The 24327-nt window shown below is 38.5% G+C and overlaps 1 protein-coding gene across 1 annotated transcript in view; it reads left to right on the forward strand.

The window, feature by feature from the left end:
• The window catches only part of LOC149083668 (uncharacterized), an 80790-nt gene that overhangs the window by 35294 nt on the left and 21169 nt on the right, over nucleotides 1-24327 (forward strand). Inside the window, exon 2 of the mRNA XM_089234158.1 lies at nucleotides 705-2576. Within this exon, the coding sequence (XP_089090284.1) occupies nucleotides 2438-2576 (139 nt within the window). The 5' untranslated portion in view covers nucleotides 705-2437. The remainder of the gene's footprint in view (nucleotides 1-704; nucleotides 2577-24327) is intronic.

The raw sequence follows: 24327 nt of genomic DNA on the forward strand, positions 1-24327 counted from the left end.
GGTGACAAGTAAGTGAATGAGCAGGTGAGCAAATGAATGAGTGAGTGAGCAGGTGAGTAAATGAGAGAGCGAGGGAGAAAATGAGCGGATAAGTGAACAGGTGACTCAGCGGGTGAGGGAGTCGGTGAGTGAAGTGCCGAGTAGGTGAATGAGCGAATGAGTTAGTGAGCAGGTGAGAAAATGAGCGAGTGAGTGAATGGATGAGAGAGTAAGTGAGTGAGTGGATGAGAGAGTAAGTGAGTGAGTGGATGAGAGAGTGAGTGAGTGGATGAGAGAGTGAGTGAGTGGATGAGAGAGTGAGTGAGTGGATGAGAGAGTAAGTGAGAAGCTGAGCAAATGAGTGAGTGAGTCACTTATACTTATCAACTCACTGGGTCACTCATTCACTAGATTATTCACTATCTCATTCACAAATTCATTTGGTCACACACTCGCTCACTCACTCACTGGTGACGAACTGTTGTCAGTGAATTTCCCTATCGCCTGGCTGTAAATTTTTGTCGGTGAAGTTTTCGTAAAACCAATGGAATTCCCCGTCGGGCCGCATTTGACCCGTGGGCTGTCACAGTGTTTCCTTTTCAACTTGGAGCCACCTTCTTAATTTATCTTCCCTTCATTATCACCACAATTTTTTCAATTATATTAATGAGATATTTGCAATTAAATTTTTAATTCATTAATTGTCTTCTCTTTTAACTTTCCAGGCTCGTCATTAGATAGAAGAACCAGTTCGCAATCAATGTACACTCTGGGATGAAAGTACACGGACAATAACAACCCCGCCATCAAAAGCAGCCAAAATCCCAGCAGGGAGTTTTACTAAAGAACTATCTTCAAAGTGCTAAGAGACTGACTTAAGCGGCGAGAAATTCCAAAGTCAAGACCATCTGCGTGTTATTCGTGTGTTTATTCATCTTTAGCCCTCCCCCTCCCTCCCCCCCGGCACCCACCGGCACCATCTTCCGAGCTGGAGGCGAATCCTCCGGAGGAAGTCACCAATCAATACGAGGAGGATTCACAAGACCGTGTGAGTGACACAATCAATCTTCTCCTGGAATCGAGGGAAAAGGTCGACACCGATTTTCTTGACTCTTTTACGCCACTGCCGATGTCCTCTCTCCTTCCGCCAGGCCGCCAACAAAGTCTTAACATTGAATTCCTGGCTCCGATTGATCGAAAGTCACAGAGAGAGAGTCCCGATACTTTAATTAAGACAGTTACGCGGTAACCTTTCCGACAAAGGGAACGACGGAATTAACATGGCGTTGGATCTGTTCTCTTTTTAGCGGTTGAGTAACATTCCGTCTGACAAGATAATTGCGTGAATTTTCGTCCTTTTTTATCCGGGAGGAAAAAGTCTGGAAGGGACACGTGAAAGTAGGAACACAGACTGATGATTCGTTTGTGTCAATTGCGATCGTCATCCTTGAGTCTCAGGTTTGAAGCTTGTCATTGTTGAATTCTCAGATTTCAGGTCATCATCGTTGACTCATTGATCTGAACGTCGGCTCGTTATCGTTGAATCTCGAATATAAAATTCGTGAAATTTGAGTGTCAGTAGATCTAAAGCTCTGCTCGTCAACGTTAAAGTCGTCGGTGCATCTCAGATATAAGGTCGATCACCGCTGAATCTCAGCTCTAAAGCTCGTCGTATTTGAGTGTCAGACCTAAAGCTCTGCTCGTCAACGTTAAAGTCGTCGGTTCATCTGAGGTATAAGGTTCATCATCGCCGAATCTCCGATCTGAGGATCATCATCGTTGACTCTTGGATCTAAATTTTGGCTCGTCATCGTTGAATATCACATGCAAAGCTTGTCATTTTTGAGTGTCAGATCTAAAAACTAGCCTCGTTGACGTTGAAGTCATCGGTGCAACTGAGATCATCGCTGAACCTCAGATCTGCAAAAGCTCGGCATTTTTCAGTCTCAGATCTTTCATCACCGAATTTCGGATATCTAAGTCTTGTCATAATTTATTCTCAGATTCGGAGCTCGTCTGGTCATTGTTTAATCTTGCGACTGAAGCTCTGTTAGAACACAGATTTGAGGTTTAAAATCGGCTAGTCATCGTGGAATCTCGAATTTAAAGCTCAACTCGTCTTTCTCACGCTCAGATCTAAAGCTCGTCATCGTTGAACGTCAGATAAAAGGCTCGGCTCGTGATCATCTCATGATTCGATTCGTGACGCTCTATATTGTATCGATGGACAGTGGTCAATCGACCAATGTCTAAACTGTGCGATGGATATGACAGTGACAATCTTGTGAGACGAGGGTCACCTGTAGTATAGAGATATCTCGTATGAAACCGGACGATCTCTTGACTGACCACTTACCAGATGAATTGAGATATATGGCTCACTGCTGGCTTACGGCAAAGCGGTTGAGAATCCCGCGATGGCACAGCGTACGGGGACGAGCGATGTAAATGGTCCAACATGACGTCAGCCATCACAGATTTCAATGCTAATATCACCGAAATGACGACGCAGGCGTCCGTGACAACTCTGTTTGTTCCCTTGGAGAGAGGAAGTAAACTTTTGGGCCAGAATAAGTTCCAGCCACCGAGACCGACAGGTAAACAAAATTGATGGCATACTTTTTATGTATAATAAACATTATTTATGTTTAACACAGATATGCAAAGTATCACATACAAAGTTTCTTAGACCGGAGGTTTCAAATTTATCGTTCGCGTAGAACCCTTTGATGGTTGCAATACTTCACAAAATGTACACACACAGCTCTGGTTCTATCACTACTGACAAGGAAAGGGTCCCCTAGATGTCATCCTCACAAAATTATCACAAGAAACATAAAAAAAGGAAAAAAATTGCTTCTGACAGCAATTATTAAAGCCGCAAAAAATTATTAAAGACGGTAAAAGTTGGCTACTCATCGCCTCTCGCGCTTCTTAGCGAATATCTATAGAAAAAAACTTCTTTTCACTTTCTTTTTTCCTTTCTTTCCTCCAACTTTTCCTGTTCTTGAAAACTAGTTATTTCTGGAGTTTTTTCTCTTTCTTTGTCTGTGCTGTACTTGATCGTGTGTTTTTCGACGACTTCACTCTGGGGTTGCGAGATTTTCAAACTCAATCTCGGCCTTTATTTCAGTTCAAAATATTGATGTCTACAATTTTTTTCTTGAGTGACCCGTAATAATTCCGCCGGATTTTTAAATTATTTTTGATCATATTTAAGTTGTAATTTTCTCAAAACTCTTGAAGATGTCATCTTGGGACCTTTTCCTCGTGAGGCAATTTATTACCGTGGCTTTGACGTAATATTAATCGTTTTGGAACCCAACGGTGCATTAATTTAAGTTTCGTTGAAATCGAGTAGAAGAAAACCAACTTCACAGCCGGCCACTGTATCGACTGCGTGGATCGAATCTGGGAAATCCATCACGATGCCCACACAACGGCAAAGCGACATAAAGAATGAGCTCGACTCGAAGGTGGTTGCTTACATAACTTTTCTCATGGAACCCTTGATGAATATACGAGACATAAAATTCTTCAACCCTTGTAGAGGACCAGACTTAGAAATTTCGATGGACGAGACATGAAACCCTTGAACCGTTGATGGTTACGAGACACGGAATCCTTGAAACCTTGATAGTTACAAAACATTAACTTCTTGAAACCTTGATGGTTACGAGACACGGAATCCTTGAAACCTTGATGGTTACGAGACACGAAATCCTTGAAACCTTGATGGTTACGAGACACGAAATCCTTGAAACCTTGATAGTTACAAAACATTAACTTCTTGAAACCTTGATGGTTACGAGACACGGAATCCTTGAAACCTTGATGGTTACGAGACACGAAATCCTTGAAACCTTGATGGTTACGAGACACGAAATCCTTGAAACCTTGATAGTTACAAAACATTAACTTCTTGAAACCTTGATAGTTACAAAACATTAACTTCTTGATACCTTGATGGTTACGAGACATGAACGTTTTGAAGTCTTGATGGTTACGAGACATGGGAATTTTGAACATTTGATGGATACGAAACAGGGAATCATTGATGGTTACGAGACTGTTTCATGGAACCCTTGATGAATACGAGACCGTCACGTGTAATCCTTGATGGTTAATAGATAATAAGAAAAAAATAATAAGAAACGAGACAATCAAGGATAGACATTCAATATGCATATCTTGTAGGACTACTCACCTATATCTGTAAACATTTCACCCCCTTTACAAAAGGCTTTTTATAACAAATTTGAATGATGTTTAGTTGAAGTACCTGTGATAAATCTCTGAAACTGGTATCTTCATTGAACATTCAGTAAATTAAGGGTAAAAGAAGATGAGAAGAGCGGGATTTTTTTATTGCCTCCCCCCTCAGCCACCCTTCTCATGTGTAGGTAATAGTACATTTTCACTCGTGAAACGTTGCGAGTTGAGAAAAGAACCTTGAGGTAATGGGAAAAAAAAATCAGTTCCTGTTACCAATAAAGCGTTTCGATGAGGGAAAGAAGAGAGAAGGGAGGCTCGAATGTATTTCTACCATCTGCCCTGGGCAGAAATATCTCGCTTTCGTACGGGAAGAGCTTTAGATTGTGTTCAAAAGTAATACAATTTTACGAAGCATTTTGGAGTAAGTTGCTTATGGGAAGAAAACCATCAGTTTCAATTCAGCTGCATATTCTTACCTCTGTTCTGATGGGATGCTCTGAAATGAGACCAGGAACCCCCAGACTCGTTAGACCGACCGACCAACCAACCGGCCCAAACTTGATTCGCAATGGCTTCCAAAAAGGGTCGTACAAACCCTTTTATAGCCAGGGATTCTTTAGTCAGCGACTAAAGGGAGGGGATAATATTTGAATATTATATGTATATGAAAAACAAAATTTACTCAAAATGCCCGAAACCATGAAGTTTTTGGGCTTGGTTTTTTTTCTATGCATGGATATTTAGCGAAAAAACCTGGTCGTGGGGTTACTTTAAGTACTTATATACTTACCGAACACGGCCAGGATCTTACACTTGCAGAATTTAAGAACATTGCCCCGGTGGACGTGGCCAGTGTCCGAAAAATTTTATTCATTATCACAATTTACAAATAGCATAAATATACCCAGGTAAGATACACATATACAATGATACAAAAAATCAAGATTTGCAAAATTACAAAACTACAAAGAAAAATACTGTACAAAATAATTAGAGGGAAGGGGGCTTTCGAGGTTAAAGGGGTGCGTCGAAAAGAGGCATATAGATGAAGCATCTCAGATTTGAAGAAAAAAGCCGATCGTCGTGAGATGATTTCCGGGATAAAAATGTCCCGTTTTTCCAGTAATTTTAATAAAGTCTAGTTGCAAATTCTTATTCTTCACTGAAATCCAGAATAAAATTGATTTCCCACAAATACAAATACAACGCCACAACAGGCAAATTGCCCAACGAGGTGGCTGACTTAAGAACATCATGGATTCCCGAGCAATTTTGTGGAGGCCCTACCTACTACTGCTACACCCCACATGCACCCCGCCCACACCTCGCCCGCGGAACCCCTAACGAATCGGTACATGCGGGAATGTGCGTGTAGTGAAACCTGACGTGAAGTTTGTTTCTGTGTAAGGGTTGCTATGTGTAGTGCTGCCATCTGCCACCAGTTTTTCTAACTATGAGTGAAGTGTTATGATCGAATGATTTATCGTTGTAGGACTGTTGCTCTCTGTGGCGAGACTTTTTAACGGGGAGATCGGTTCGCATTTGCGCCTTGAAGTTGGGAACCACAGAAAACCAACTTCAGCCGACCACCACTGTGGGGTTCGAACCCGGATCCTCGCATCGCGAGTCCGTCACTATAACCACTCGACCACCACAGCGGCAAATCATAAATTATTATTATTTTATTCGATAATTACGACTGTAATAACATGAATATCAGAATAATGTTCTCACGTATTTGTCATGTTGGTTTTTTTCCCGCAGAATTCATTTTAATCCACTGTGATTGCAATGAAGCTTCTTTTTTTTTCACCATCGACGATATTTTTTCAGAGATTTTCAAGATAATTCGCAATTTTTCTCACTTTTGGAATCAGTTTCGGCGCCAAATGCCGATTTTCCATCTTTGAGATCGTAATTTCCCCAATTGTTTTCGAGGAAATATGGTCAGCAATTGAAACTCGCATATTTTTTCCTTGTTAACCTTTTTTCGTTTTTGGAGACCTCCTTGTTTTGCAGGCAAAAGAACTGAACTGTAAATCAAGTTCAGTTTTTGAGCTCTATCCATAGGGAACTGAAATGAATAGATGTCCACCTGTCGTCTGCTACATCGGAGGCTATTTGTTTTGGATGCCTCCTTACGTGCTGACCCAAAAACTGAACTCCACATCAAGTTCGGTTCGTGAGCTCCGTTTATAAGGAACTGAAATGAATGGATGGACTCCACCTGTCGTCTGCTTCTTCAATGCCTCTTTTTTAGATTCCTCCTGAAGTGCTGACCCAAGAACTGAATTCCGAATCAAGTTCGGTTTGTGGGCTCTGCTCATAAAGCCGGGTTTCCCTAGGAATAGGTTTCTTGCGCTGCGTGAACCGAATTAGACCATTTCGCGCCGGCAGAAACGTGTTACATAATTACGCTACGGGTTTGTGTTTTCCTAGCGTGGCGCATCAGATCAGGGCAGCTATATTATAGTATATGACCTTGGCATCAGCTACTCTGTCGTCTGCATGCTCCGGTTTGAAGGGAAGGAAAAGAAAACACACAAGAGTGAAGATGAGAACATCGGCAAAACCTCCGTGCACGACGCATTTGACTCCTCCAGAAGCAGTCAGCCAATCACGCCCGACGTAAAGCGCTGTCGTGAGGCGTATTGCGCTCTGTAGGAAAACAGTAATGCTGCTTTTCTTATTGGTGAGTGGACGGCGTGTCGCGCTGGGTGAATCACGTTGCGCGCGGCATGAGGAAACCTGTTCCTAGGAAATCCCGGCTTAAGGAACTAAAATGAATTATATATCGATCTCCTATGACATAAAACTCATCATATTTCCGAGACAAATACGGGAAGTAGGGATCCTAAATACGGGAAAATATGGGTAATTATTAATCGTTGCTAAATTGAATAGCCAACAGCCAATTTGATTAGCAAATTACCACCTAAATCGGCAATGATAGCAAATGAAAGATGAAAAAACACGTTTCACATAACTAATATGAGAAATGATTTATATTTATAGTTATAAAACTGCCGTAACAACGCAATTTGTAAGTTGTGAATATGTCCTTAACGTTATAATTCGAAGAAATGTGAAAATTTGCGAGATTTTCCGAGACATCGATGGTTGAAAGTAGTAGTAGATGGTATCAAATGTTAAAAATTTTGACAGTCGATGTACACATTCTGGGTAATCTTTATATATTATCGTGTCATTGAATAGAATTTCATAAATTTAAGCTATATATTTATAATTTATCCTAATTGTCTTGGTTCAACATTCATTTGTTAAGACAAGGTAAGAAAAGTTCAAGAATTTCTCGCCAGGTGGCATTTTGGTTGTTACTATCGTGTATATAGCGCATGTCCGATCCAGTTATACCTAGAAACTTTTTCCATCATCCTATCTTCACCCATTCAAAAGTTATGACCACTTGAAGATCTCTTACGTAGTGATATACGCGCAGCCTCTTACAATCATTTTCTATCTCTAAGGATCATTTTGGGATGCCCAGGAGCAAAAAGGATAAATATTCGAGAAATGAAGAACATTGGAAATTTCATATAATCTTGAATAACTCCTGAAATATGACAGATAGAATCATGAAAATAGCGTAGAGATATAGCAATACAAGTACGCGCCAAATGATAAGAAAGGTTAGAACGCCATCTGGTGGGAAATTTAGGAACTTTTTCGCGCTATCTTGAAATCTAAGAAAGATAGACGAAAAATTTCAACAACCTGGTCGTAGAAAGGTATTCAGTTAATGAAAAAAAAAAAAACACCTATATGTGAATAATGAGTATGAAGTAATTGAAAATATTTGTCACAGGCGTGATCACTACTCGGTGTTTTGCTACTTATTTAGAGTCAACAAGCCTTTGTAAGGTGTTATGCAATTGCAGTATCATGCTGTATGTCCCTAAGGACTTTTTACCTTTTTTGTTGCCAAATCCAGAGAGAGACCTTCATGGAAAAGGATTTGAAGACGCTAAAGCAGTGGTCCATACATGGGCTGAATAACATTTTGAATAATATATCATTTGAAGAGCTCCAAAATGCTTAAAGGATTTGTGGTTGGGGAAAAACTTTAAAAGTGCATGGATGTCCATAGGGTGAAATGGCTTCTTTGAAATTTTTCTGAATACATACACAAAAATCAGGAAAGAAGTAATTGAAAGTAGTCTGTCTTCGGAGAAGTACTAACAAGTGTGTTTTACATTCACGGAGCACCAACAAATCTTTGGAGGAGCATTCGGTGCTCCGACGTGGAGCACAGTTTGAGAACCACTGCTCGGCTGCCTCGCATCATACTCCCCGAAACAAAACTAAATCCAACATTTCCCATCTGTATCAATAAATTTTGATCAATGTAGCGTCATTTATTTTCTTGTCAAATCACTTTGATACTTCTTTCATTACCTAGGATTTAAATTTTATCATGGACTCAAAATAGTGCTGGAAAGCTTTCGGCAAATTCAAATTAATGACATTTTCGGAAATTTACTTTATTATTATTATTATTATTTCTTGGATTGTTGCCAATTTTTCGGGGACATCATTGTCTACTTTGCCTGAACAAATTGAGGGGAAGAAGAAGAAAACAAAAAAACTACCGAAGAGAAAGTTTATGGCAAGTTGCCAGGATCAAAACACACAAAATTTTCTTGAAGACTTTTGCGGCTTCTTTGGGTCTTTCCGAAAAATAAACAAATTCTTTTATCACCGGAGAGATATTTTCCTTAAACTTTATCTACTATTTTATTAACTGAGTAATAAATATTTTTCTTCCACGGGGAATGGAAAATATCATGCGAAAATTGATTTTAGTGAATGAAAAACGAGTTATTTTTAGGTTATCTTTCGAAATTCTCAAAGAAATGTGAAAAATGTCTCTTTGCGTTGAAAACAATTCAAAATTTTTTTACTTTTCATTTTGTTTCATTATTTTTGTATTATTCGTTTTTTACCTTTACCTTGTTTTTGTCTTTTTTTTCAATTTTGTTTCTTTAATTAATTTTGTAATTTTGTAATTTTATCCGATTTATTAGTTTTTTTATTAACTTGTTTAAATTCTGTTTTATTGATCGGTTTTTCCACTTTTTTACGGTTTTATAAATTCTTTTACTGTTTTGAATACTCTTTTAAATCTTTTACTATTAACTTTTTAAATTGTTTTTTGTTGTTTTTTCCCACTTAAATTTTCCTCTTTTTTGTTGTTTATCCTGTTTAAAGTTTTCCGGTTTTTTTTACCACACTCTAAATGTTTCGTTTTCTTCTTTTTTTTTTCATTTCACACAATCAGTTTTTCTCTCTATTTCAACTTCATACTCGTTTTTTCGTTTTTTTTTTCATTTCCTAGCCAATTTTTTTTTTATTTCAAACTAAATTTCTCGTTTTTTCATTTTTCACTCCATTTTTTTTTTTCATTTCACATATTCAATTTTTCTCTCTTTTTTTACTTCACGCTCAAGATTTTAGCTTTTTTTTTTACTTCACGTTTCTCGTCACTCACTTTTTACTTCATACTCAATATTTTGTTTTTCATTTCACACTAAACTTATCGTTTTTTCATTTCACACTTCATTTTTTTCATTTTTTTACACACAATTTTTTTTTCATTTTTTTACACTCAATTTTTTTTTCATTTCTCACTCAATTATTTTTTTATTTCACACTCAATTTTCATTTTTTTAATTTCATATTGAATTTTTCGTTTTATTTTCATTTCTCGCTCAATTTTTATTTTCATTTCACACTCAATTTTTATTTTCATTTCACACTCAATTTTTTTCACTTTACACTCAATTTTTTTCACTTTACACTCAATTTTTTTCACTTTACACTCAATTTTTTTCACTTTACACTCAATTTCTATTTTCATTTCACACTCAATTTTTCGTTTTTTCACTTATTTCACATTCGGTTTTTCTCTCTTTTTTTTTACTTCACGTTTCTTTTCACTCACTTTTTACTTCAAACTTAATTTTTCGTTTTTTTTTTCATTTCACACTCAATCATTCCCTTTTTTCACTTCCCATTCCATATTTTTAATTTCGTTTTACTTCATGTTTTCTTTTTGCTTCAACAACTCTTTTGCTTTTTTTACTTCACACACAACTTTTCATTTTTTTTTTTACATTTATCTCCAGTTTTTTTTTTAACATTTTTACTTCATTTTCTACATGAAAAAATTTTAATTTTTCTTCTTTCGTTAATACATTCCATTTCTTTCAAAGATGTGATCTCTTTTGGATTTACTTTACATTTTGGCATTTTTTTTCCCCTCTTCTTTTTTTCCCTCATCCAATTTCAAAGAAATTTTAAAATTTAAATCGTGCTATTCTTTATTCACTATAAATAATAAATAAGTATAATAAATAAATATATATATATAATAAATTTATTTTGGATTTCTCTATATTGTGACATCTACAGCTTTTAAAAACTTACCAATATAAAATTTTTCAGTACTCCCTCACGAATTCATTGCCTTCATTATTAACGCTCTTGAAAAGAACTTGAAGTTTACTAAAAATCTTCAAATTTTCAATTTTAATTTCCCCTTACGAAGAAAAAACTTTTCCAGCTTTCAATTCTCTGAACTTTAATATCCGGTTTCCATTCATGTCAGAGTTAATATTTCCCTAAACAAGATCAAATTCTAATAGCAGTTTCTGATCCATTAAAATGTAGTTTAGCCTGATATTAAATGGTAATATCAACATTATTATATTCATTTTATCGGTTAAAGGCTCATTATATGACCCGTATACGGGACATTCCTGTATTTTCTGGTAACTTTGCTCTTCCCAAGCTTGTTTTTATTTTTTATTTACTTTAATTCATAATCTTTCCTACAGTTGAGGTATTTTGCATTTTATAAATTGTGTTATAATAAATATGACTATAAATACATTCCAAATTGTTTGCCATGTTACATTTTCCCCCCGTGAAATATATTTTGAATCACTCAAGCTACTGCGCTGTATTTCTCGCCAAGGGTTTTTCCATGGCGATTTCGAGGACAATTCACAACAGTTCTGGTGAAAATTTGGGACGACAATTGGCTGTGTTCTTGAATAGAATTGGTGATTTGGATGACGACTGGCAAGATTTATGGCGAACATTGGTGATTTTGGTGACTGCATTCAGGATCCCAATTTCCCGATTGTTTTCGATCAAATGCAGTTGATCACACTAATCATGAGGAAATAACAACTTCATGCACAGTTTTAGATTGCATCTGATGATATTTTTCGTCGAAAAAGTCTTGAGACCATCATCCTCGATTGTAACGACACGTCGGTAAGAACGACTAAATTTCGCGGAACCTCATAGCTGTCGTTATAACAGAGTTCGACTGTATTTAAAAGAATTTGTTGTAGAGTATTAAAAACATTGGCCACCTATTTCCAAGAAAAAGTCGCCAAAGGTAAGAAAAAGTTGCCATTTACCAATGAAATTGAAAAATTGAAGTAGGGGGTGACCATATGACCCATATATCCCGGGACATTCCAATATTTTCACATGATTTTGACTTTTATGTCCTTTTTTAAATAAAAATGTCCCGTTATTTCCCATATTTTCAACAAAGTTAACTGTAATTTTTATTCTTCACTGAATCTGGGACTAAAATTATTTTCATAACTTATGAATTAATTATATTATGATAATTATACCTATAAATATCAATGCTCATCTCACATATTTGCCATATATTAAAGCATTTTTTGTAGTAGAATCGATTTAGATCTACTGCGATGCTTTAATTCCCACCACTGGTGATTTTTTGGCAATTTTACCAACAATTGGTAACTTGGCTCACCTTTGACGTAATTTTTTGGTAGCAATTGGCCATTCCTCGTATTTTTCATGGGAAAATATATCCTACAGCGAGATATTTTGAGGATAACAATATGCTTAAGCGAGGACTGATTTCCGATCAGTATGTCACGTCACTTTAGAGAAGGGGAGTGCACAATCTTTTCAGTCCGCGGACCAGATATGCGGTAATTCTGCCGCTCGAGGGCCAGAAACTTGTATACATAGTGTGACCATATGATCCTCGTTCTACGAAACATTTTCGTAATTTTGGCCGCTCCAAGTTTTTCATAAAATGTCCCGTTTTTTCATCTGTTTTCAACGAGGCTTACTTGAGAGAGAACATTTGAAATCAAGAATTGAGAGAGATTATTTTCACGATTTTTTTTTTTTGTCTTTAATTTGGCAACTTTACTTGCCTTTGACAATTTTTTTGGCTATAATTTGAAATTTTACCTGCCTTTGACAATTGTGTTTTAGCTATAATCGAATTTGACGATGTTTTCGGTGATAATTGTCGGTACTTCTTATGGATCCCGATTTCCCATATTTCTATGAAGGAAATATGGTAAGCCTATGCATTAATCGTGGCATTAATTGATAAGTCGGAATGTATTGATACTTTTCTACCAGAACACCTTTCACAGTTCGGATGGAGCCTCTTGAGTGGCCGCATTTGGCCCGCGGGCCGGAGTTTGTGCACCACCCCCTGCTTTAGGGTGCAGCAGAAGAGTTAGAGAGAGAGAAGAGAAGAATTAATTCAATATATATATATATATATATATATATATATATATATATATATATACATTTTTTAATGTCAGGGTTAAGTCCAGAATCGATGAGAATCATAACGCGCCTGTGTGGAATCAAAATCTTTGATTCTCGTCAATGGATACTGACACATACACGTGTTCATCCTTGAACGAGAGTGCGTTCATCATCGTGCACATACGGGTATTTGTCCTCCTCTTTCGAGCTGACATTGACATTAAATGACTGATATGTATTTCATTGCTACCAATCAATATCGAGCTGTAGATGATTATTAATCATTCGAGACTGGTACCTGCACGAGCCATTCAATATCGGGAATAACTGTCAAGGATACATTAACAGTGTCGCGTTCCAGCTGCTGAGATGATTTTCTTAATCATTTTGCTGCGAATTGATTATTTCATCTTATATATAAATGTGAAAGTATGTATGTATGTATGTATGTATGCTCTTTATACAAATCTACAGTTTTAGACCGATCATCGCCAGATTTTGCATATATACCAAACAGGTCCGGGATTGAGCCGTAGGCTACTTTAAAAGTTCGTCAGAGCTGGGCAAATGCCCGAAATGGGCAAAAAACTGTCGGGCAACAATGGTTTTGGGGCCTCAACAATTACTTTAGGGTGCAGCAGAAGAGTTAGAGAGAGAGAAGAGAAGAATTAATTCAATATATATATATATATATATATATATATATATATATACATTTTTTAATGTCAGGGTTAAGTCCAGAATCAACCACCCATCGTTGAGGTATAGTTTCAATTTAAAAAGTGCTTAAAAGGAGTTTGAATAATATTCGCTGCAGAAGCTGGACATATGGCGTCACTAACAACAGAGAACAACAACTACGGCGATAAAACTGGGAATAAAAATGTTCAACGCCAGCTGATGAACTCAATGCTTGCCTCAAATCATCAGCACTCTACTTCACCAAACACCAACTCTGGCCATATCGCTACATTACAATTTACTGCCATTAGTGAGATGGGTTGGAAGTGAAGGTGCTGTCTATCGGTGGAGTTTGTTAGGACATCAACACTCTGGCACGAAGCTAAAAAATTATCATTATCCACCAACATGCGAGTTCAACTGCTAAATGACTCAGCACTGCTATCATTTTCACATCAGTTGATCAAACTTGGCAATGGAAGAATTCCCGTAGACCCAAGCACTGGACTGATAACGTTCCCAAATGGATTTTGCCAGTTATTATATATATAAACTCAGTTCAAGAACTTGCAGACCACGTCTTCCCAAACATTCAACAAAATCACCGAAACCATGAGTGGCTTTGTGAGAGTGCGATTCTGGCACCGAAAAATGACAGTGTGAACAAGATCAACGGAAAAATCCTAAAAATTATTCCGGGAGACTCCACATCTTACAAATCGGTTGACACTGTCACAGACACATCGCAGACAGTTCTGTATCCTGCAGAATTTCTGAACTCTTTGGATATTCCGGGTGTGCCACCACACAACTTGACCCTCAAAGTCGGAGCACCTGTAATGCTTTTAAGAAATTTGGAGACACCGAGACTCTGCAATGGCAACAGACTCTGCGTGAAGAAATTGCACAATTACATCATTGAAGCAATGATTCTAACTGGATGTGCTGGAGGAGAAGACGTCTTCATTCCACGTACCCCAATTATCACTGAAGAAATTCCATTCACTTTAAAGCGATTACAGTTCCCGATTCATTTAGCTTTTGCCACGACAATCAACAAAGCGCAAGGCCAGTTGTTAGTAGTGGCAGGTATCAACCTACATGAGCCCTGTTTTTCACACAGACAGCTTTTCGTCACCTGTTCGCGTGTTGGTAATCCTAAAAATTTGTACATCTACACACCAGATGGACAAACAAAAATATTGTGTATCCACACGCGATTGCCAGAAGTTTTTAATTAAAATATTTAAATATAAAAGTAATTTTCTCTTACTTGATGCAGAAATTTTTTTGATTAAGAAGTAATTAATAAGCTATACGTTTATAAATTTTTTACGGGGCGGGCAACGTCGCCGGGTATCAGCTAGTCTTATATATAAATGTGAAAGTATGTATGTATGCTCTTTATACAAATCTACAGTTTTAGACCGATCGTCGCCAGATTTTGCATATATACCAAACAGGTCCGGGATTGAACCGTAGGCTACTTTAAAAGTTCGTCAGAGCTGGGCAAATGCCCGAAATGGGCGAAAAACTGCCGGGCAACAATGGTTTTTGGGCCTCAACAATTACTTTCGGAACGTTTACTTTGGTTACCGTGGTTCCCAACAATGCGTTTCAGACGTGTATATGTCTTTACAATGGTTTGTCACATCTTTAACGCTGCCATCATTACAGTTTATTCCTTTATTATGGTTTGGCTCTTTTCCAATACTCCCAGTAATTGAAGAAAACCCTGGAAGCGCCAGATATTTTTGCTTGCATGTATACAGGGTGTCCTGTAAGTGCTAATGCGGCCTTTATCTCATCAACCACCCATCGTTGAGGTATAGTTTCAATTTAAAAAGTGCTTAAAAGGAGTTTGAATAATATTCGCTGCAGAAGCTGGACATCTGACGTCACTAACAACAGAGAACAACAACTACGACGATAAAACAGGGAATAAAAATGTTCTACGCCAGCTGATGAACTCAATGCTTGCCTCAAATCATCAGCACTCTACTTCACCAAACACCAACTCTGGCCATATCGCTACATTGCAATTTACTGCCATTAGTGAGATGGGTTGGATTCTGTCTATCGGTGGTCGCCTCGAGTTTGTTAGGACATCAACACTCTGGCACGAAGCTAAAAAATTATCATTATCCACCAACATCCGAGTTCAACTGCAAAATGACTCAGCACTGCTATCATTTTCACATCAGTTGATCAAACTTGGCAATGGAAGAATTCCCGTAGACCCAAGCACTGGACTGATAACGTTCCCAAATGGATTTTGCCAGTTATTATATATATAAACTCAGTTCAAGAACTTGCAGCCCGTAAATTTTTTACGGGGCGGGCAACGTCGCCGGGTATCAGCTAGTTATTAATAAAATTGCTGTTAATTGTTTACAAAATTATTGTTACATTTACGATGGGATCGTAAGGATCAAGTGACTTTGCGTTTGACGACGGGTCTTTTTTATGATGGTTTAATAATCATCCGGTAAATATATTGGATATTCTTGGAAATAAAATTGCTAATAAGATGTGCCACATACACCACTACCCACCGATAATCATCCAGACACGTTTTCCCGCAATGATTGTTTTGTAGGAATTTTTTTGGTGGCAAAAAAGGTGTCAAATGATTGGCAGTTGTTTGCCAATTTGCAGATTTCGCAAATAAAAAAAAATATTACGGCCCTGTTAAGGTCTTAAACTAACTAACTAATTAAGTCGAATTAATTACTCTCATTCATGAGAGTAATTATCGGATAAGTCGTCATCTGGTGGCGTTGGAAGCAATTGAGAGATTTGGCCTGAGTTAGGTCCGACCATCCATGTGCGATCCCACACACGAGCTCCGACGAAAGACTGAGATATTCGTTGCCTCTGTAGTTTAGTGGTCTAGGGCAGCGGTTCCCAACCGGGGATACGCGTAACCCCAGGGGTTCAGATTTTATTGTTGACGCATGCCGGGCTGTGCATAAAAGCGGAGGATTAATTAATTCGTGTTGTGGGTGTTTGTGTTGAGACGTGTGAGTGTTATTCCCACAATTTTCTACGCCATCTTTTTCTACCAAGCACATATTACTCACGTGATTTACGCTATGGATCAGTGGCTAAAAACTGCATCTGTACGGAAGCGGAAGTTGACTGAAACACCAAAATGAAGTACCGTGCACCTGTAAACGTGAAAACATATTTTGAATCTGCCCAAAGTGATTCTGTCAAAGCTACCGAAACATACCACTACTAAATTAGCTATCGTATTGCGAGAAGAGGAAAATAATCACACCATTGGTGAAAATTCGATTTCACGTGTCCATCAAAGATGCTGTCAGATGCATGCGCTTGCAGAGGAAAGTGCTCCTATAATGAGTTTAATATCTCTGTCAAATAATACGGTGTCTCGAAGAATACAGGACATGTCAGACGATGTAGAGAGCACAGTCATGTCAAAGGTTGTGAATATTTTTTCTGTCCAAGTCGACGAAAGTACCGACATTTTGCGCAATATTCCGTACTACTTGTAATTGCTAAGTACTTGAAAGAGAATTCGAGGAAAATCTTTTTATTTGTCACCCATTGAAGGGGGTTAAAGACGTATTTGAAGCAACTGATCATTATTTCGTTGAAAAGGGAATTCAATGGTCAAAATGCGTCGGGCTCACCACAGATGAAGCAAAATCCGCGGAAGGTTGCTACTTAGGCCTTCCGTGGCAGAAGTCGCTCCCAAAATGAAATGGACTCACTGCTATATTCCCTGCCCTGCATCGAAACCGTTGCCTCCAAATTTACGAAACGTTCTTGATGAGGCGGTCAAGGTTGTCAACTTTGTCAAGGTGAGTTCTACCAACTACGGGTTGTTTAGATTGTTGTGTAAAGACATTTGGACATCCTTCACAACGCTTTGCTTTCGTACACCGAAGTTAGGTGGCTGTTCCGGGTTAAATTCTGACGTTGCCGTTCGAACTTCAGCACGAGGTAGTCCTTTCTTTTAGGAAGTGTTCGAAACACTTCGTGTTTGTGACGATTGTTGTCACAAGCCGAGCTAAATTTAACAGTCGGCCACTTGGAAGGATTAAAATCCTCGTTTGAAAAATCTTTTTCAGAGCCATAAATGGGTGATCGGTGGACATCTAATTCTTTCAAAGAAGAGTATTTTGAACCGGCTTCATTGTCGATTCCAGAAAAGGAGAAATTGCTATAGCTCGCATCAGATACCACTCTGAAGATCCTCTTTAATGGCAAAATGGTTAACCTAGTCAGTTTTTGGGCACGCCACGGTGACGAATACAGTGAACTTTCTACAAAAGCCATAGGTTTGCTTAAAAGCCTAGAAAATGTTTTTGTTGCCGTTTGTTAGCACGGAGCTTGTTGACCCTGCGTTTTCTTCTCGTATATTTATGTAAAAAAGATGGATGTCATATACTTCAAAAATATAGCAAACCAATTAAAAATGCAATTAACAAAAACTATAATCAATATATACACAAATATACCTTTTTTTAGGGAAGTTTTCGGAATCCGTAATAGGTGAAATATTGGGGGAGATGCCTGGTGGATTCGGGATCTGGGGTACGCGGAAAGGAACCGAGTCAGCTGGGGGTACGCGGACTGAAAAAGTTTGGGTACCTCTGGTCTAGGGCGTTCCAATTCCCTGCAAGGCCAGCTGAATTCTCTTTCTTGGATTTATATTCGCATTGGAAAGCCGTTGAAACATTCGCAGTTATAGCGAAGAGTGACATCACCTTCGGATAAGCTGGAAGACCTCATTTGTCAACACTTATCAAGATTGGAAGATGCAGTAGATATGGAATTTTCATCTTTTTCCCACTGAGAATCTCGACGGGGTTGTCTCGCCATTTGATTTCGTAGACTGTGTGGAGGAAATAGATTTCGCCGCTTTTGCGAACGAGATAAATTCATTGATCTTTGAGCCGATTCTACAGTCAAAAGTGAGTTCACCAATAGTGAGGCGCCGTTGGCTATTTTTGGGTTGGACTGAGAGAGGAGTATCCTAATCTAATGAAGAAAGCAATTAAAGCACTTTTGGCCTTTCCAAAATCATGTCTATGTGAGCAAGCCTTCTCTGCTATGGCGACAATAAAGTACAAAGCAAGAAATAAATTGCAAGACCTTGAGGGCAATTTACGTGTTTCGTTGCCAACTGTAAGGCCCGATATCAAGTATCTGTGCTCTAAGCATCAATCACAAGTTTCACATTATTGATTAATCGAACAAAACTCTATTGATGTATTTTCACTGTGGTTTTTGTTGTAGTAAACTGTATTCTATATTCAAGTAAGTCAAGTAAGGGTGTCCCAATGTGTTTAATGTCATTCCCAAAGGTGCCGCGAACTTAAAAAAGTTGGGGAAACGCTGCTCTAATACTCATAGTGGTTAGTAAAACGAAGAGTTTTCGTTCATACAATAAGTAATGGTTCAAAATAGTTCAGACTGCATCAACATTTGTCCAATCTCTCACACTGTCAAAAATGATTGTTCATGCCATAAGGCATTGAGGCGTGTACGTTGGTAACCGATGTCGATGGCTTTGTCTTAGGCTGACCATATTTCCTCGAGAGAAATACGGGAAATTGAGATTCCAAATACGGGAAAATACGGGACATCGCCAATTATCGCCAAAACTGAACAAAGTTGCCAGATATTGCTGAAATTACGGGAAAAACAATATGGCGGAAAATGAAGCATTATACTGCATATTGCAGTGGATTAAAATGAATTCCACGAGAAAAAAACATTCAAGATAAATGTGGGAGATTAATATTCTTATTTATAGTTGTAATTATCATAATATAATTTATGAGTTGAAAAATAATTTCAATCTCTGACTTCAATAAAGAATAAAAATTAAAATAGGTTATACGTAAAAAAACGGGAAAAACCGGGATACTTTTGCCAAAAAGTCGGGACAGCCAAAAAAATAGAAAATACCGGGACTGTCCCGGGAAATACGGGACGTATGGTCACCTTACTTTGCCTGTACGAATGGTGTGCACTGTTCGCCCCCCCCCCCTCCCGCCCTTCTCCTGAAGAGCAGTTGCTTGCATGACTTAATTGGCTAATTGACAACTTGTGATGTTATGGAGCTTCTGACAAAAATATATGAACTAATAATCGGATGGTGGCATTTACCGGACCGTATGTTTTTGTTTTCTTCTTCTTTCTATTAACTTACTAGTACTTCACATCTACACAATCACGCGCAAACTTGTCCATAACCCCCTTCATAGCCATTAATGGCAGTCTACAAGTCACCAGGTATAGTCCCCTCGGGGACATTTTTCGTTTTATAGGGCATATTTACAGTTTTTAAGGGCATAAAGACATTTTTCAGAAGTTTTAAGGGCATAAAAAAAAATCCTAGCCCTAATGATAATATATTCCAGACAATCACGTGGGGTATCCTATACTAAATCGAATACTACCGAAGTTGTGATTGTCTTCACCAAGGGAGGAAAGCACCGTACCATACAAAACACGGTGGTATAACGTCAAGATTTCTGATCTGAACCAGATCGAATGGCTCTCATACGAATGGGAAAGCTGAAAAACTTCTTTGAGGTCCATGTAGAAACTGAATGACTTCTTTGAAGTCCGTGTAAAAGCCGGATGAATTCTTTTTGAAATCTGTGTAAAAGCTGGATGAATTCTTTTTGAAATCTGTGTAAAAGCTGGATGAATTCTTTTTGAAATCTGTGTAAAAGCTGGATGAATTATTCTGGGTCCGAGTAAATGATGAATAGCTTATTCGAGGTCCGTGTGAAATCTGAATTCCTTTTTTGAGAGCAGTTGAATAATTTCTTCAAGGATCTGTGTAGAGAAGCTGAACAACTTCTTTGAGGTCTGTATAACAGTTGAGTAGCTTCATCGAAGTCCATGTGAAAGCTGAATCACTTTTTGAGGTCCATGTGAAAGCTGAATCACTTTTTGAGGTCCATGTGAAAGCTGAATCACTTTTTGAGGTCCATGTGAAAGCTGAATCACTTTTTGAGGTCCATGTGAAAGCTGAATCACTTTTTGAGGTCCATGTGAAAGCTGAATCACTTTTTGAGGTCCATGTGAAAGCTGAATCATTTTTTGAGGTCCATGTGAAAGCTGAATCATGTAGCGCTGAATCACATTTTGAGGTCCATATAATAGCTACTATTTCATCATCACTCACTAACTCCGGCTATATCGTTATAATAGCTGAATTTATTCTTCAAGGTCCGTGTAAATATTGGATCATTTCCCCGAGGTCAGTGTAAGAGCTGAATAACTTCGAGGTTCGTGTAAAAGCTAAATGAACTCACCGAGGTCCGAGCCGCTGTGGTGGTCGAGTGGTTATAGTGACGGACTCGCGATGCGAGCATCCGGGTTCGAGCCCCACAGTGGTAGTCGGCTGAAGTTGGTTTTCTGTGGTTCCCAACTTCAAGGCGCAAATGCGAGCCGATCTCTCCGTTAAAAAGTCTCGCCACAGAGAGCAACAGTCCTACAACGATAAATCATTCAATCATAACACTTCACTCATAGTTAGAAAAACTGGTGGCAAATGGCAGCACTACACATAACAAGCATTACAGAGAAACAAAAAACTTCACGTCAGGTTTCACTACACGTACACGCACATGCCCGCATGTACCGATTCGTTGGGGGGTTCCGCGGGGGGGGGGGTGCATGTGTAGCAGTAGTAGGTAGGGCCTCCAAAAAATGGCTCGGGGATCCATGATGTTCTTAAGTCAGCCACCTCGTTGGGCAATTTGCCTGTTGTGGCGTTGTATTTGTATTTAAAAGATGAATAATCTCTTTGAGATCCGTGTGGAAGCTGAGTGAATACTCCGATACCAAGGTCACAGACGAATAAATCGTTTGAGGTCAGTGTAAAAATGAGTAACTTCTTCAACGTCCGTATAAAAGCTGAAAAACTTCTTTATGAGTTTCATGTGAAATCTGAACAAATTCTGCTTGGTTAGTGTAAAATCTGATTAAGTTATTCGCGAGGTCACACACACACAGTTTAAGAGCTGAATGAATTCTTCGAGGTCCACGGAAAAGCTAGATAACTTGTTCGAGGTCCGTGTAAAAGCTGAATAACTTGTTCGAGGTCCGTGTAAAAGCTGAATAACTTGTTCGAGGTCAGTGTTAAAGCTGAATAATTTGTTCGAGGTCCGTGTAAAAGTTGAATAATTTGTTCGAGGTCCGTGTAGAAGCTGAATAATTCGTTCGAGGTCCGTGTAAAAGCTGAATAATTTGTTCGAGGTCCGTGTAAAAACTAAAAACTAGTTCGAAGTCCGCGTGAAAGTTGAATTAAATTCCAAGGAGCATCAGAAATGACTAATTGAATCAAGTCCGTATAGAAGTTAAATAACTGAATCAAGTTCGTATAAAAGCAGAATATCTTGTTCCAGGTCCGTATGAAAACTATAAGGGCCAAATAAGAAAAAGGAAAATCACATACAAATCAACTTGAATGATGCTTGCTTTTAAATGTTCCACTGGCCCGATAAGAACCTCGAACGAGCCGGAGATTGCGCACCCCCCGGGCTCACTCAGAGAACAGCGGTTCCCAACCCTTTTTTAACCAAGTCACACTCTCATTATCACGCAACGATTACTCGGAACTATTCGTAAGTCGGAGAGAGAAACGACTTGTATATTAGATTAACTCTTCAACTATCATTTCCCGACTTTCCGAATGACCAGAATGACACTACCTGGAGGGTGGAAGGAGAGGAGAAATTCCAAGGAAAATGACGGGGGGAAACTAAAGACGACGGCGCGGTTAATTTCCTGACGCTAAAAAGCTAATAAATTCGCAAGTAACGGAGGAAACTCGGTTCCCATTTCTTATCTCCTCGCGCAGAACCGAAACTAGAAGCGAAAATCGAGGGGAAAAAAAAATTCTTACCTCTCTCTAACGCAAACGAACACTTGGGTAATTTCTCACTGGGAAACTAATTTGCAGCGAGGAGAGATGTTGCAACGCCTTGCGGGTGTTCGAACTCGAACTTCTCTTGGCGGTGGTGGTGGTGGTGATGGGAAAGAAGTACGAGACGCTATGCATCTGCAGATCGCAGATACCTGTAGGGGCCCCTCTTGCCTAATTTATCACCTTTTTATCATAAATACTTGATCGCGATCATCCTCGGCGATTTGTTATGTACGTGTTCACACACGCCCCAGCCCCCCTAAAGGCTTATGACAGCATGCGAAAATTGATGTTATGTAACATGAACCCGGAAATTATATCATGGAAATGCATGTCGTTATTTTTTTTCCTCTTGTGTGACTCCCGTCTCATTTATGATTCAATATCATTCTCTGTAGGAAAGTGGAAATAATCATTTAATTCGATTTGCGTGATGATGTATGTGTTCACTTTAACTGTGTTTATATCAGTAAATTAATGATGGAATATTTTTGTGCTTCCCTGCGTAAATTTTTGCGAGTTTTCTCAGTTCGGTGGGGTTTGAATATTTTATAGACTATATGAATGAAGTTTGAATGTTTGAATATTTAATAAATATAGACTTTACGCTGAATAACTTCAGATATAGACTTTAAGCTGAATAACTTCAGATATAGACTTTAAGCTGAATAACTTCAGATATAGACTTTAAGCTGAATAACTTCTTCGAGGCCCATGTGAAAGCTCAATATTTTTTTTTCTTCTCCATATAGAAGCTTTAGCACTTTTAGGGCCGTATTCACCGACATGGTTTAAATATGTAGTTACAATTTTTGGATAAGAGATCAACATAGATTGGTTAAAACCTTGAATTTAACCAATCCGTGTCGATCTCTTATCAAAAAATTGTGACTATAGCTTAAACCATATCGGTGAATACCGCCCTTAGAAGCCCACTAGCTATAATACCCGGCGCTGCCCGGGTTTTCTTCAATGAGGCTTTTTGGATCACGTGATATATCTCCTTTTCTTTGAGGAACATACAAACCGTGTCCAAGTTAACCAATATGGCGATTCTCTGAACGACTCATGACATAAAGAGATCTAGATTTAATCTTTTTCATCTATTATTTAGAAAAAAATTACTTGTCACCAAAAGTCAGCAAATCCGAAACCCCATCCCCACCCCCTAGATGCCGACGTAATACTTGAATAACCCCAAACGAGATTTTTCGCTATAACGGTATTCGTTAAAACGGGATTCGACTGCATTTGTAAGCGACTGAAAAGTTCTTTTGAGGGAGTGCTATAAGTCTGACAATTTTTTTCTGTAAAGGAATTAGAGAAGCAATGTCAGCACTGTAGCTACTTCTCCTTAATAATATCCTTCATGTGATTTTCAAGCTTGAGAATGTATTTCTTTGGGGGGTATCTTGTTCCCATATGTTCGATGGTAGATATTTTTTCATTTATCAAATACCAAACACCCTTTGGCAAAAATACTCCAGCGTAAATGAGTGCATAATATGAACATGGCTGAACGGGAAGCTTTCACACGTCAGGCGTGAGAAGAGCTGTTTCATTACGGTCCGGTGATGGTGTTCGAATATCGCTTTTCCTTGGAGAGAGAGAGAGAGAGATACTCTTACAACAGCTGGCAGCGATTTTGATTTTTTGGGATGGCAAAAATATCGATTTATCGATTCGTGTTTGCGATGGAGTGTTTATGTCATAGATCCGTTCAATTTCGGGCCCCGGATATTTTCCGAAGTCAACTCTCCCCTGGCAGCAAAATAAACCATTTCTTGCAGTCCGTGTAAGTGTGTACTAGGACCTGCCTAATTTAGGCTCACAAGAAAGGCTTCTGAATAATGATTGCAGAAAGAACCCAGTCCATGCGCAGTGCCATCTCGAGTATCATGTTCATATCATTGATGTTTATTGTTTTATGTTTTCATGGG

The sequence above is a fragment of the Pholcus phalangioides genome, unplaced genomic scaffold, assembly GCF_987345545.1.
Source record: "Pholcus phalangioides strain wild (caught in Gottingen) unplaced genomic scaffold, Ppha-v1.0 ptg000008l_1, whole genome shotgun sequence".
NCBI lineage: Eukaryota > Metazoa > Arthropoda > Arachnida > Araneae > Pholcidae > Pholcus > Pholcus phalangioides.